Source organism: Elgaria multicarinata, chromosome 19 (genome assembly GCF_023053635.1).
Source record: "Elgaria multicarinata webbii isolate HBS135686 ecotype San Diego chromosome 19, rElgMul1.1.pri, whole genome shotgun sequence".
Taxonomy (NCBI): domain Eukaryota; kingdom Metazoa; phylum Chordata; class Lepidosauria; order Squamata; family Anguidae; genus Elgaria; species Elgaria multicarinata.
Genome location: NC_086189.1, coordinates 6,099,125 through 6,113,548, shown reverse-complemented (window position 1 = coordinate 6,113,548; position 14,424 = coordinate 6,099,125). Strand labels below are relative to the sequence as shown.

Here is a 14,424-nt window from a genome sequence, read left to right as displayed (position 1 = left end):
CATACGGGGCCGGCCCTACCATGAGGCAGGGTGAGGCAACCGCTTCAGGCGGCAGATACTGGGAGACAGCAGCCCACCCCTAGCCCTGTTCAGTGCTCCTGAGCCCCCTGTCCATTCCCTTCTCTGGGAGGAGAGAACTGTGTGCCACATGGTGTGTCTTGGACTCCCTAAATTAGGCTGCTGCACTTTGGTGTGGCAGAGGACATTGGCCCATCACCAGGGCTGCGCAATTCAACTGCCAGTCCAGTCCACATCTGTACGCTTTATGTCCTTTGTCTCAAGTGTCAAATTGCCAGGGGCCATTTTCACACTTGACAGGGAAAGTTAAAATCACCCGTCCCTCCCCCAGTCCAATTCCAGCAACTGAAGGGTGTAGTGGACAGAAAAGTGGCCATTAACCTGCCACCCGAAGCATTTGCTTTAGGTTGCTTCATGGTATGGCCAGCCAGCCCTGCCTTGCTTGCCTGCCTCCATTTCGGAACCCTTTCCTCTCTTTCAAGCCTCTCTGCCCCGTTCGCGCTCATCATGAGACCTTTTCCAAAACTCTGATAAGGCCGCTGGGCTGAGAATCTCTTGTTGCTGTTTCAACCGGCGCCGTTTTGCAACCGCCAGACACACACTGTTCCTGTGGTTGCATAAATAAATGCGGCTAAATTTGCAGACCTGAAGCCGTAGAGGGCAGGATGACATCTGTGGGGTGGAGGTGGGGGGGTTAGGAGCCATCTTCCGGAGCCTGGTGATGTCACAGACCTCTGGGGCTCAATCCTGTTTGTAAACAGAGGACAGGGATGGCTACTGACAAAGCAGAGAGGCCAGCCTGGCGTGCAATTTTGTAGTTTATTTTCAGAGGGAGCCCGCTTTATTTTGGCGTCTCTCTTGTTGCAGAATCACTGCTTTTAAAAAAACAATAAACAAATCAATTTCGGCATGTAAAACATTCAGCTTCGTGGGCTGCACTGCCCAGATTTCGGGGTGTCCCCGGATACTATTCAAGTCTTGTGCAAAACTTGAATTTGAACGTGATGCGTTCAAATGCAGCATAAAAATGTAGTGAGTAACAAGTGCATCCTTGACCCCATGTGGAATTCTATTTTGTGCAGTAGCGTGCAGATTTTGGGGGTGCAAAGACATACACGCACACACAATTTGGGTTTTGGCTGCACCTGAGCTATAACCGTGTGCTTTCTTTCCGGCTTCCCGGCCACCCCTTCTCCAGGGCAACTGCCAAACCTGTCCTGGTTCTTCTGCCTGTCCTAGGTCTGACTTGGGTGTGTGGCATCCTTGTGCACCTCAACATCACATGGGCCTACATCTTCATTGTGCTGAACTCCCTCCAGGTAGGCTGCATTTGGACAGGATAATTTCCCTAAGATTTAACATGTGTCCCCCCCCCACTCTCTCTCTCTCTCTCTTTCTCTCTCTCTGTCTCTCTCTCTCTCTCTCTCTCTCTCTCTCTCTCTCTCTCTCTCTCTCTCTCACACACACACACACACACACACACACTGGCCCCGTTCAGAAGACACCTTGAACAATAGTTTTAACCATGGTGGTTAAGCCAGAAAGCCAGGCCGTGTTCAGAAGACACCTTCAACCATGGCTTCAACCATGGTGAATAAGCCTTTTTGCCTTAAGTCACCGTGGTTAAAGCCGTGGTTTAAGGTGTCTTCTGAATACAGCCTGGCTTTCTGGCTTAACCACCATGGTTAAAGCCGTGGCGTAAGGTGTTTTCTGAATGGGTTCACTCACACATGGGCTGAACCACAAACTATTTTTCAATTCTGGAGACCTCGCAACCTACAAAGCAACCAGTGGCATAGCGGAGGCAGTAAAGGCTCACAGGGATGGAGCCCTAATAAAAAAAATTATTAGCAGGGACACACCGTCCTCCTCCTCCACCTCCTCTCTCCTTCCCTCTCTCCTCTGAGTTTAGCTGCAATCTTCTCAAGAGCTAGGCATTTTCTCAGCAGCAATAGATAGCTTATTTATCTATTTATTCATTACATTTATATCCCGCTTCTTTCCTTCAAGGAATTCAAAGCAGTGTACATAATTCTCCTCCTCTCCATTTTTATCCTCACAACAACAACCCTGCGAGGTAGGTTGGGCTGAGAGTCACCCAGTGAGCTGCTGTGGCCGAGGGGAGACTAGAACCCGGATCTCCTGACTGCCAGTCCAAAACTCTAACCACTATGCCACACTTGATCTCCAGTTGGGAGCCATCCATGTTGTGATGGGAAGTATTTGGGGGGGCGGCCTGTCTTGAATGGGCAATTATGACCCCATAGATTGGTACAGATGAAAACGGCTAGCGATGGTTTGTGGAATTGGGTCAACACAGCTGCCTGCAATTTTGGCTTCACCTTGGAGATGTGGCCATAAGGAAATGTGTGTCCAGGAAGGAAATGTGTGAAAAGGCTGGGAGTGGGGGCAAATGGAGAGACCTTAAAAGGGCCGGCAAAGGCACATTTGGAACAGAAATGGAAGAACCCCCACAGCTTTATCCGGAGAAGCCCTTTCTCCTGGAAAAGACAAGCCTGTGCCGATATGACCAGAGAAGGCAAATCTTTCCTTCCCTCATATACTTTCTCTGGCCCCTAACAAGGTCATAGAATCATAGAATAGTAGAGCTGGAAGGGGCCTCTAAGGCCATCGAGTCCAACCCCCTGCTCAATGCAGGAATCCACCCTAAAGCATCCCTGACAGATGGTTGTCCAGCTGCCTCTTGAAGGCCTCCAGGGTGGGAGAGCCCACGACCTCCCTAGGAAACTGGTTCCATTGTCGTACTACTCTAACAGTCAGGAAGTTTTTCCTGATGTTCAGCCGGAAACTGGCTTCCTGTCACTTGAGCCCATTATTCTGTGTCCTGCCCTCTGGTCCAGGTGGGCACACACAGGTCTGCACCAAGAGGAGGCCGGGGAGCGTGCTGTTTTGATGACAATCTCCCCCTCCCCCCTGCGATTTGCAGCGAGCATGATGTCGGCGCCCAAGTGCACGGCCCCTTCCCTACGCTTGCGTGGGAGCTGGGCTTGCCTCACGGATGCCAGCAGCTCCGCTTCATGAGAGCAGGGGTGGTGGGTGGGAGAGAAAGCAGGAGGCGAACCTTTGCTGATCAAACCACGCGGAGCGTAAGAGGAGGGGGTTGATTGGGTGCTGTCGCCCCAGCGCTGTGATTTAGTGTTGGGAAGAATCATTAGGAGGGGGGAGAGGGAAGCCCGGGAGGGCGCATGTGAGCACAGCTGCTAGGAAAAACACTTGCAGCTGAGTCTCTATAGCCTCTGCGATGTAGATCGAATCTCTGGCAAGAGGTCCGAGAAATCGGGGGATTTTCCGCCCTCTCTCGGAAGTCTGGCTCACCCATAAGAACATCAGAAGAATCATAGAATCATAGAATAACAGAGTTGGAAGGGGCCTATAAGGCCATCGAGTCCAACCCCCTGCTCAATGCAGGAATCCACCCTAAAGCATCCCTGACAGATGGTTGTCCAGCTGCCTCTTGAAGGCCTCTAGTGTGGGAGAGGCCACCACCTCACCAGGCAACTGATTCCATTGTTGTACTGCTCTAACAGTCAGGAAGTTTTTCCTGATGTCCATCTGGAATCTGGCTTCCTTTAATTTGAGCCCGTTATTCCATGTCCTGCACTCTGGGAGGATCGAGAAGAGATCCTGATGGTGCTATATAAATAAATAAATAATAATAATAATAATAATAATAATAATAATAATAATAATAATAATCCTGGCCCTCCTCTGTGTGACAACCTTTTAAGTATTTGAAGAGTGCTCTCATGTCTCCCCTCAATCTTCTCTTCTCCAGGCTAAACATGCCCAGCTCTTTCAGTCTCTCTTCATAGGGCTTTGTTTCCAGACCCCTGATCACCCTGGTTGCCCTCCTCTGAACATGCTCCAGAAGAGCGCCACTGGATCAGACCGAGGGTCCATCTAGTCTAGCACTCTTTTCACACAGTGGCCGACCAGCTCTCAACCAGGCACATGCAAGCAGGACATGGTGCAACAGCACCCTCCCACCCATGTTCCCCAGCAACCAGTGTATACAGGCTTATTGCCTCTGATCCTGGAGGTAACACATAGCCCTCCGGGCTAGCATCCATTGATAGCCTTCTGCTCCTCCAGGAATTTATCCAACCCCCTTTTTTAAGCCATCCAAATTGGTGGCCATCACCACATCTTGTGGTGGTGAATTGGCCAGTGATGTTGACGCCGTTTCAGCTGAGGGCCAAATTCCTTTTGGGGAAACTCTTAGGGGGGCGCATTTCGGGGGTGGGCAAGGACAAAGAGGGCTGGCCCAAATGCAAAAAATAAAATAAAATGCCAGTAGTGATGTCGCGTAAAGCTTTAGGAGAGGTGTTTTAACCACTAAGAATGAGGGAAATGAAAATTCAACACCGTCCACTTGTGGTGCTCCGTGCCGCAGTGACAACTAGCTTAGGTGACTTGAAAAACACACACCAAAAAACCAGTCCATTAGACAAATTAATGAAGAGGTCTCTAAATATAGAACCTCCAGGCTCAGAGGCAGTTTACCTGTAAAGGCTGGTTGCCAAGATGAAAAGCAGTCAGGGAGGCCTGTTGTCTCCATGTTTTGCTTCTGACCTCCCCACTGTTGGAAACAGGATACTAGATTAGTTGGAGGTTTGTGTTGCAAAGGAGCTATCACATTTAGGGGGAGAGACAACCCAGGAATTTAGGGAGCTACTTTGTATGGAGCCAGCCAGCTGGTCCATCTCGCAAATTATTGATAGTACACTGATTGGTGGCAGCTATCAGGGTTTCGGGCACAATTCTTTCCTAGCCCTGCTTGGAGACACCAGGAACAGTGGAGACTGTTTGAAAAGACAGATACACACAGAGAGAGAGACCGGTAGGCAGGTAGGCAGAAAGACAGGCACACGGAGACAGAGACAGGCAAGCAGGTAGAGATACAGGCAGGCAGAAAAACTGTCACACCTTCAGTAGAAGAATTTTCCGCAGAAGAAGAAGTAGAGCCTCCAGAAACCAGGGAGACACCACGTCTGTCACTGGCACCAGGAGGAGCCTGGGCCTTCAGGAGAGTTGGCTCCAGGTCCTTCCCTGTCAGGGGGAGGGGACTCTGACTCTGGGGCAGGAGCTAAGCAACCCCCAGGAGCATTGTCTCTTCAAGCGAGAAGCCACTGGCCTCCAGTAAGCAGGAGTGCTCGGCTCGCTTGCAAAGATGGTGTCCTCAGGAGAAAGCAAAAGGAGAGAGAGAGACAGGCAGGCAGAGAGAGAGAGAGTCAGGCAGAGAGAGAGAGAGAGAGACAGGGGGAGAGAGACAGGCAGAGAGAGAGACAGGCATAGAAAGAGAGAGAGGCAGGCGGGCAGAGAGGGGAGAGAGAGGGAGGGAGGGAGAGAGAGAGAGACAGGCAGAAAGAGAGTGAGAGAGACAGGCAGACAGAGAGACACACACACAGGGAGAGAGAGACAGGCAGAGAGAGACACACACACACAAGGAGAGAGAGACAGGCAGAGAAAGCGAGAGATATGCAGGCAGAGAGAGAAGGGGGCAGTGTGGTGCTGTGACCTTGGGACATTCCAAAAGCTAATGTGTCCCCTGCAACCTGCAGCTGAATTAACTCCTCACACGCCTTCTTCCTTTGGCCCCGCCCATCCCTGGAAAGCAGCCCTAAGAGCTTCTCAGATAGGAAATTTGTCCTTCAGGCTGAAAGAGGTTCCTCACCTATGTGTTAAAAGGACAAGAGAAATTTTGCCCATTATCCGGTTGGGTGACCCTGAGCAGGCTACACTTGATGAAACAACGATGCTGCCCCCGAGGCCGTTCATGAGTCTGTGATCTATCTTATCTCTTTTCTTACCTCTTTACAGGGTCTCTACATATTCCTGGTCTATGCAATCTACAACAGCGAGGTAAGGTCAGAACCTTCAGCTGGAGCTGGGAGCACCTTCCACATTACCTTTTAATGAGCCCCAAGTTTCTGGTCCTCAAGGCTTTGAAAATAAATTTGGATGACACCTCCAACATCTCAGTCAGAGGGAATCTCCCCCACACCATGGTCCTCTTTCGATCCTAAATAAGAACCAGAATTTGAAATGTGGAACAAGCCTGTAGCGGACAGATTTGGACAAGTAGGACCTCCAATGAAATGCTTTTGCCTCCAACTCAGGCATTGTAGAGTCATAGAATGGTTGAGCTGAAAGGAACTTCAGAGGTCACCTAGAGCCCACCACCTCCCAAGGTAGCCAGTTCCACTGACGAAGGTGTTTCTCCTGACATTTCCACCCATTGATTCTAGTCCCAGGTTCTAGAGTGATAGAGCACAAGCCTGCTCCACCTTCTGTGCGGGAGCCCTTCCACTATCCGAAGACTTGTTTCGTGGGGGCTGCGGAGGGGAGGGTCGCTCTCATGCCTGTGCTCAACTTGTAGGTGAGGAACGCCATCCAACGGATGAAGGAGAAGAAGAAGGCCCTCTCCTTCACGGTAGGTGCGACAGGCCAGCGGTGTTGTCGTCCACGGGCGGATCTTTGGTTCCCCTGCGGAAGGACTCTCTTGCCTCCCATCCCTCAATTCCACTGCCTAGATCAGCCATCCTCAGTCCGGCAAACTCCAGATGTGTTGGTCTACAATTCCCATGTCTTCAGCCCAGCATGGCCGGTGACCAGTTTGTCCGCATTTCTCAGGGAATTCCTCTTCTTGTTCTAATGCAGGGCTGGGACCCTTCTAGCCTTCCAGATGTGTTGGCCTAAATCCCATCAGCCCTCCCCTTTGGATATGCTAAGTAGGGCAGATGGCAGCTGTTGGCCCAAACATCTGGATGGTCAGATGTGTCCTAATGGTTACATTTTTTCCCCCAAGCGAGCGTTGACTTTGGCCTTTTGGGTCCTTTCAGACCTGGCTTGGGATCTCAAGATTTTTCTTTGGGAGTGGATTTGGACAATTCAGAGACTGAGGAGACCAATTGGCCATGTTTGTGAGAATGCTCCAGACCCATCCTGGCCAACTTGCAAGCCCTCTGCCCCTCCTGCATGTCAACATGTGCGAATAAGTCACATACCCTGGACTTCTTCAGCAAAGCAGCTCTGTCCTTGCAGCGCCTTAAAGACGCGAACATAAGCGGCGTCTGATGAAATAAGGGATGTATGAGAAATTGGTTTCCGTTTGGTTTTGATCCGGTTCTACCCACTTCATATTAAACATGGACTCCAACGCAATTTATGGTTAGGGATGTCAGAGAAACTCATTTGGGGGCAGAGTTCAATGAGTTTTCCTAGGCTCACTTCCCTTTCCCCCCAGACTTCATTTCTGTTCCTGCTGCAGCACCTGATTTCATCGACAGGGAGTTGGGCCAATTCACAGATATTCCGGGAATTTTGTGCACTTTGAGGGGCAGGGGGGAATGTTCTGCAATTTGTGCACATTTTTAAGCAATTTGCACAAACTGCTCAGAAGTTTGCACGAATTGCAGGACATTTTCAAAAGAATGTGCAAAAAAATGTTCTCAGAGTTCAGGGAGCCAGCTGCAGCTCAGCTCACAGACACAAAGTGAGTTGTACACACCACATAACAGATTAATCTTGAATGAGAATTCCCCTTTAATTCAAATTCTTCTTTAATATGGATCAGTATACGGAGGTATATGTAACCTGCTTCTTGGAATATGATTGGTTTGTTGAAAGAATTCACAGCCCAAGTTTTCCCTAAAGGGTGGAAGTGACATCACCACATTTCCTCCAGAAAGAGTTAAACCCACCAACTTTGCACATGCTCAGAAATGTCATTCAGCTGCAGACTGCAGAAATTTGCAGTCTATTCCAAAATCAATAATGAATTCTAAGACAGTGAACCAAGCTTGCTACAAAAGTGAGAATTCTGAAGATGCTAATTATGAAATTCAGTGACATCACTAGCTGGGACATGTTAACCTTTTATGGAGCTCTGAGGGGGTTTCCCAGCAGCTAAATTTTAAAATTTTGATTTTATTACTACATTCACATCCCACCATTTTTCCTCTTGCAAAGAAGCCAAGGTGGCTCACATGGTCCCCCTCTCCATGTTATCCTCACAACACTCTTGCGAAGTAGGTTAGGGCTGAGAGTCAGTGACTGGCCCAAAGTCACCCAGTGAGCTTCGTGGCCCAAGTGGGGACTTGAACCCAACTCTCCACAGTCCAAATCCGATGCGCTTGCCCTGACTCCACACTGGTCCTCACCACACCAGCCCTTGTCATTTCAGAACTGTTCCCATCCCATCAATTATCTATCTAGTCCAAGGAACACCTCCTGGGAAATGGGGAAATTCGGCCCTTCCACTCCGGAGACCACGGCGTCACCCTCCGCAGAGAAGGACACGGCAAGCAAGAACGCAAATGGCAAAGGTAAGAACATAAGAAGAGCCCTGCTGGGTCAGAACAAAGGTCCATCTAGTTCAGCACTGTGTTCCCACAGTGGCCAACCAGCTGTTGACCAGGGACCAACAAAGCAGGACATGGTGCAACAGCACCCTCCCACCCATGTTCCCCACCAACTCGTGCACACAGGCTTACTGCCTCGGATACTGGAGGTAGCACACAACCAGAAATAAGCACGCTTTCCTTCCCATTTCATCCATGTCCCAACTAACGCCCGTTTCTTCCCAATGTAGGCAACTTCAGCACCAAAATTCCAATGGGACTTTCTTCAATTATGTCGCCGGAACGGCCGGTGAGTAGCTTAATCCGCACCCTGGCGATGTCAGAAATGGATTCAGTAAGTTGCCTTCAGGAATCAGACCATCGCTAAGTCACACTCGTTTCTCCCTATACCAACCACCCCCAAGTTGATGCTCTCTAGATGTATTAGAGTACAACTCCCAGCAAGGGAAAAAACCAAAGGTGCAAAAGGGTGAGAACATTCAAAACAGACCCACAAATGGAAGAGAAACATCTCAAGATGCTGCAACAAAGATTTTATTGCTAATAATGTAATAATGTCATAAGAACATAAGAAGAGCCCTGATGCTGGATCAGACCAAGGGTCCATCTAGTCCAGCACTCTGTTCACACAGGGGCCAACCAGCTGTTGACCAGGAACTCACAAGCAGGACATGTTGCAATGGCACTCTCCTGCCCATGTTCCCCAGCAACTGGAGTACATAGGAATACTGCCTCTGATCTTGGAGGTAGCACATAGCCATAAAGACTGATCTCTTCCAACAGGCCTACCCATGAGGCCCAGCATTGGGCAAAAGGCGGGATACAAATAAATAATAATAATAATAATAATAATAATAATAATAATAATAATACCCAGTTGAATTTTAAGATGCCATTTTTAATGGTGTGCTGCTTTTAATGACGCACTGGTTTTAAACGTTTGAATTAGTTTTATGTATTTTGTGGTGTTTTTATTTGTGTTGTGCCCCGCCTCGATCTGGAAGGAGAGGCGGGTGACAAATAATAACAACAACAACAACAACAACAACAACAACAACAACAACAACGACTAGTAGCCATCGATAGCCTTCTCCTCCAGGAATTTTTCTAAACTCCTTTTAAAGCCATCCAAGTTGGTGGCCATCACGACATCTTGTTGATAGCAAATTCCTTTGTTTAACTCTGCGCTGTGTGAAGAAGTCCTTCTTTTTCTCTGTCCTGAATCCATGGAATTTCTGCAGACATTTTATAACCCCTTGAAGAAGGCCTTACAATAAAAATAAGCCGAATCACCTTTGGCCTTTTTCTTTTCTTTTCTTCGAATAAAATCCTTGTTCCAGCATCTTGAGATGTTTCTCTTCCATCTGTGGGACTACACTTTCCATCACCCCAGCCGTCATGGCTGGGGATAATGGGAGTTGGGATCCAACACATCTGGAGGACGTCAACATGGAGGCGGCTGATCTCCATGGATTGGCAGCAGTTCTCCGGGGCTTCTTAGGCCTACCTGGAGAAACCGGGGATAGAACTGAGGACTCTTTAGATGAAGAGCCAGGTCTGGACTCACAAGCTATGGCTACTCCCGTTCTCTGGAAGAACCAGCAGGCCCTCAGTTCACCCATTCCCACTGTGGCTTGCGCTCCCACGGGCCGTCTCTCGACGCTGCGTCTTAACCGTTGCCAGATCTATCCTGTGCAGGCTCCCCTGTGGCGTAGCATAGACTCTGAATCCCTTGCCTCCGTTGAGTTTACCCTGAAGCCCATTTCACCTGCAGAGAGAGCGGGACTTTCTCCCTCCTCCCTAAAGATCCCTGCTCTATACCTGCGGCTCACGTCCATTGTCTTCCCAGGCAGAGACCACGTTTTATTCTAGCATCACAACAAAGGCACTGGAGTGTAAGAACAAACCAAGCCCTACCAACGCCCCCATTCTCCCCAACTGAAACAACAAGCCGGTTGGGAACGGCAGAGGTCACGGCTACCGACGCATCCCCAAAGCAAGCAAGCGCCACGTGGAACGGCTGCTGCTCCTTTCTATAGCCACGTTGACTCCATCCGGAGAGGGCGAGCACAGCTCATTCTTCTCGGCGGCAGCCGACTTTGAGCCGGGAGTCTGAACGAGGCGTTCCGGGAAACAAGAAATATATTTTTTCAACAGCAACAACAACAACAAAAGTGATTACATTTCTGCCACAGTTGTCCCTTCCTATTGAAAAAAAGCGATGATGCCCATGTTCCAGCCACTTAACACCCAAGGGCACCGGTTGCCTTGCAGCCAAATAAACAACGTTTTGTTTTGTTTCGTAATCGGGGGAACAGGCCAGGGCAAGGGAGGGGCAAATTTGCATGCAAGGATGCGGGGCTGCCTTCGCAGCCAAACTGGTGGCCCTGATTGGCTGGGCCAGCCAGGTAATGTGAGAACCCAGCAGCGGTCACCTTCTCCCCGGTGAGACCAGGTGTTGGATAAGGAGAGCCGCGTCATTGCTAAGCTACTGGGCACCCAATCTCGTAGCCACCGGCTAAAGAGATTAAGTTCTCTGGGGCGGTCGACACAAGCACCGAGTTTTGAATGCCAAGGCCGTTTCGCTTGCCTTTCCCGCTCTTGGACTTAAGAGGCAGCGATAGAATTAGCAGCACTCTCCTTCTGGAGAGGTTCCCCTCTGCTTAAGAAAATAAGAAGAGCTGTTCTGGATCTGACCCAGGGTCCATCTAGTCTAGCATTCTGATCCCACCGTGACACCCAGCTGTGGATGGGAGAGCCACAAGCAGGACATGAGTGCAACAACACACCCACCCGCCCATGTTCCCCAGCAATTGGTGTTCATAGGCATACTGCTTCTGATACTGTAGGTAGCATGAAGCCATGAGGACTAGAAGCCTTAGTAGCCTCCTCCAGGAATTTGCCCAATCTCCTTTTAAAGCTGTCCGAATTGGTGGCCGTTGCTACAACTTGCGGGAGTGAATTCCACAGTCTGACTATGCTCTGCGTGAAGAAGTCAAAAGAGGACCAGTTTGGGCTGTATGTAGAATCTGTGCAAAAGAATTCGTTCACCTGTTCGCATTTATGTAAATCCAGTGGATTTGCTCCTTTCCCGGTTTTTGTATACTTTTTCAAAGCATAGAGAAGAGCATGGAGGTAGGCTGAGCGGGGGAGCTAAGCTCCCTGGCTACCAGGGCAGGGGAACGCCCTCCGGGTCCCAGGCCCCGCTCACATACTTTCAAGCCTTGTTCTTAAAGACTAGGAAATTGTCTTTAAAAACAAGAAAGAAAGTTGGCATTTTCCAGATGCTGTGTTTGAACCAACTTATGAACTGTGGAGCTACAGGCCTGCAGAATACACATACAGCGCCCTGAATTAAAAGGGGGGGGGGAATCTCAAGTGAGGACAATCTCTTACACACACACACATCTTGATGAGTTCGTGCATGAGCACAGAAGAAATACTGAACTTCTGAACTTCTTCAGAGATACTGAACTAAGTCAGAAATACTGAACTTCTGAATTTCTTCAGAGATATCTCTTTATAGAAGTCCAAAACCAAGAACTTCCACTTGAAACTGACACCTGATTCCACCTCTCGAGCTTGTTTCAGAGAAGGACCCAAGAGACCATCGCTCAGTAGCACGGCGCATACATTGTGTACAGAAGGCCTCGGGTTCAAATCCCTGACGGGATTCTCCACATACAATGTTCAGGTGATGGAGAAAGATGTCTCTCTGCATAGAACTCTGGAAGGTCAAGGCCAATCAAAACACAATAGCGGGCTAAAAAAACAACCCACGGTCTGATGTGGTACAACACAGCTTCTGATGTTGTATTCAACCTGAAAATGGGTACCTGTTTTCTGTTGAATGCTTAGAACAGCCTTTCCCAACCAGGCACTGCCCGGATGGCTTGGATTACAATTCTTATCATCCTGTATGATGGGAGTTGTAGTACAACCTCATAAGGGAGCTACAGAGGAAGGCTAGCTTAGAACTAGAGAGGCTGAACTTGACTCTTCTTCCTCCCCAACCCTGGGGAGAGCACAGCAACCTTTCTTGTGGTTGTTGCCACAGTTCAAAGCTCTTAGAATCATAGAATTGTAGAGTTGGAAGGGGGCCATAAGGCCATCGAGTCCAACCCCCTGCTCAGTGCAGGAATCCACCATAAAGCATCCCTGACAGATGGCTGTCCAGTTGCCTCTTGAAGGCCCCTAGTGTGGGAGAGCCCACAACCTCCCTAGGTCACTGGTTCCATTGTCATACTGCTCTAACAGTCAGGAAGTTTTTCCTGATGTCCAGCTGGAATCTGGCTTCCTTTAACTTGAGCCCGTTATTCCATGTCCTGCACTCTGGGAGGATCAAGAAGAGATCCTGGCCCTCCTCTGTGTGACAACCTTTTAAATATTTGAAGAGTGCTATCATGTCTTCCCTCAATCTTGTCTTCTCCAGGCTAAACATGCCCAGTTCTTTCAGTCTCTCCCCATAGGGCTTTGTTTCCAGACCCCTGATAATCCTGGTCCCATGGGTATATACACCGTTGGGCCAAACTGGACAGGATGCCTAGGAAGAAACATAAATGGAATTGATGCTCACGTTGACCTCTTAGCAGCATGGATCAAGAAACTCAAGTGCAAGAGGGACAAGTCCTCAGTTTGGGCCAGAGGGTTGGCTAAAATGCTGGAAGCAAGCCTTGGAATCAGTCAGGATTCTTCCTTGGATTGGATTAAAAGCATTCTATTTTCGACAATCAGGTGATGTTTTACCTGGCTACCCCATCTCTGCAGACTTTTCAGAAGAACGTCAGAAGAGCCCTGCAAGGTCAGAACTAAGTCCTATCAGTCCAGGGTTCTTGTTCCCACAGCGGCCAACCAACAGGGACAGTGTCAAGGGTAGGCATGATTGGGACCACCAAGGCCCGATACCCTGGCATGGACCCAATGAGACGAGTCCCCTGGAGTTGCTGCTCTGCTTCCCCATTGCAACCTGCCCAGACAGCCCTGGTCCAGACAACAGCGTTGGTGAGAGGGAGGAACAGGAGAGGTTGTGGCCTCCTTGCTCCCTGGCTCTCTGCCTGCCAAGCAAGCAAGAGGGAGCCATGATGAGGAAGAGGAGGAGGAGGAGGAAGAAACCACTGGTGACCATGGCAGCGAGGAAGGTTGCCATGGAGGGTTGCTTGCCCAATGGCCCTGCCAAACCTGGAGCTGGCACTTCCTGCTCGGGTTCCTCAGCAACTGGTATCCAGAAACCTCTGATCCTGGAGATCATCTGTAGCCCTCTGGACTAGTGGCCGTTTCATTCCTTAGGCACCAAATTGGCTCAAGCACTTAGGTTACAGGCAGTAAAGGCTGGTAGCTCATATTTCAGTGGGGCTGTGAACACGCCCTGGGTTTCATAGAGTCATAGAATAGTCGAGTTGGAAGTGGCCTACAAAGTCATCGAGTCCAACCCCCTGCTCAATGCAGGAATCTACCTTAAAGTATCCCTGACCGATGGTTGTCCAGCTGCCTCTTGAAGGCCTCCAGGGTGGGAGAGCCAACGACCTCCCTGGCTCATTGGTTCCATTGTCGTACTACTCTAACAGTCAGGAAGTTTTTTCCTGATGCCCAGCTGGAATCTGACTTCCTGTAACTTGAGCCCGTTATTCCGTGTCCTACACTCTGGGAGGATCGAGAAGAAATCCTGGCCCTCCTCTGTGTGACAACCCTTCAAGTATTTGGAGAGTGCTCTCATGTCTCTCCTCAACCTTCTCTTCTCCAGGCTAAATATGCCCAGTTCTTTCAGTCTCTCCTCATAGGGCTTTGTTTCCAGACCCCTGATCATCCTGGTTGCCCTCCTCTGAACATGCTCCAGCTTCTCTGTGTCCTTCTTGAAGTGTGGTGCCCAGAACTGGACGCAATACTAAAGATACTAAACTTCCTGTTAGAGCAGTACGACAATGGAACCAGTTACCTAAGGAGGTTGTGGGCTCTCCCACACTGGAGGCCTTCAAGAGGCAGCTGGACAACCATCTGTCAGGGATGCTTTAGGGTGGATTCCTAC

General features: G+C 49.5%; 1 protein-coding gene across 1 annotated transcript in view; it reads left to right on the top strand.

Moving 5' to 3' along the window:
- ADGRD2 (adhesion G protein-coupled receptor D2) overlaps positions 1-14,424 on the top strand; it is a 57,538-nt gene that overhangs the window by 33,662 nt on the left and 9,452 nt on the right. The window contains exons 20-24 of the mRNA XM_063144467.1: positions 1,217-1,337; positions 5,860-5,901; positions 6,419-6,472; positions 8,225-8,366; positions 8,633-8,691. Coding sequence (XP_063000537.1) covers positions 1,217-1,337; positions 5,860-5,901; positions 6,419-6,472; positions 8,225-8,366; positions 8,633-8,691 — 418 coding nt within the window. The remainder of the gene's footprint in view (positions 1-1,216; positions 1,338-5,859; positions 5,902-6,418; positions 6,473-8,224; positions 8,367-8,632; positions 8,692-14,424) is intronic.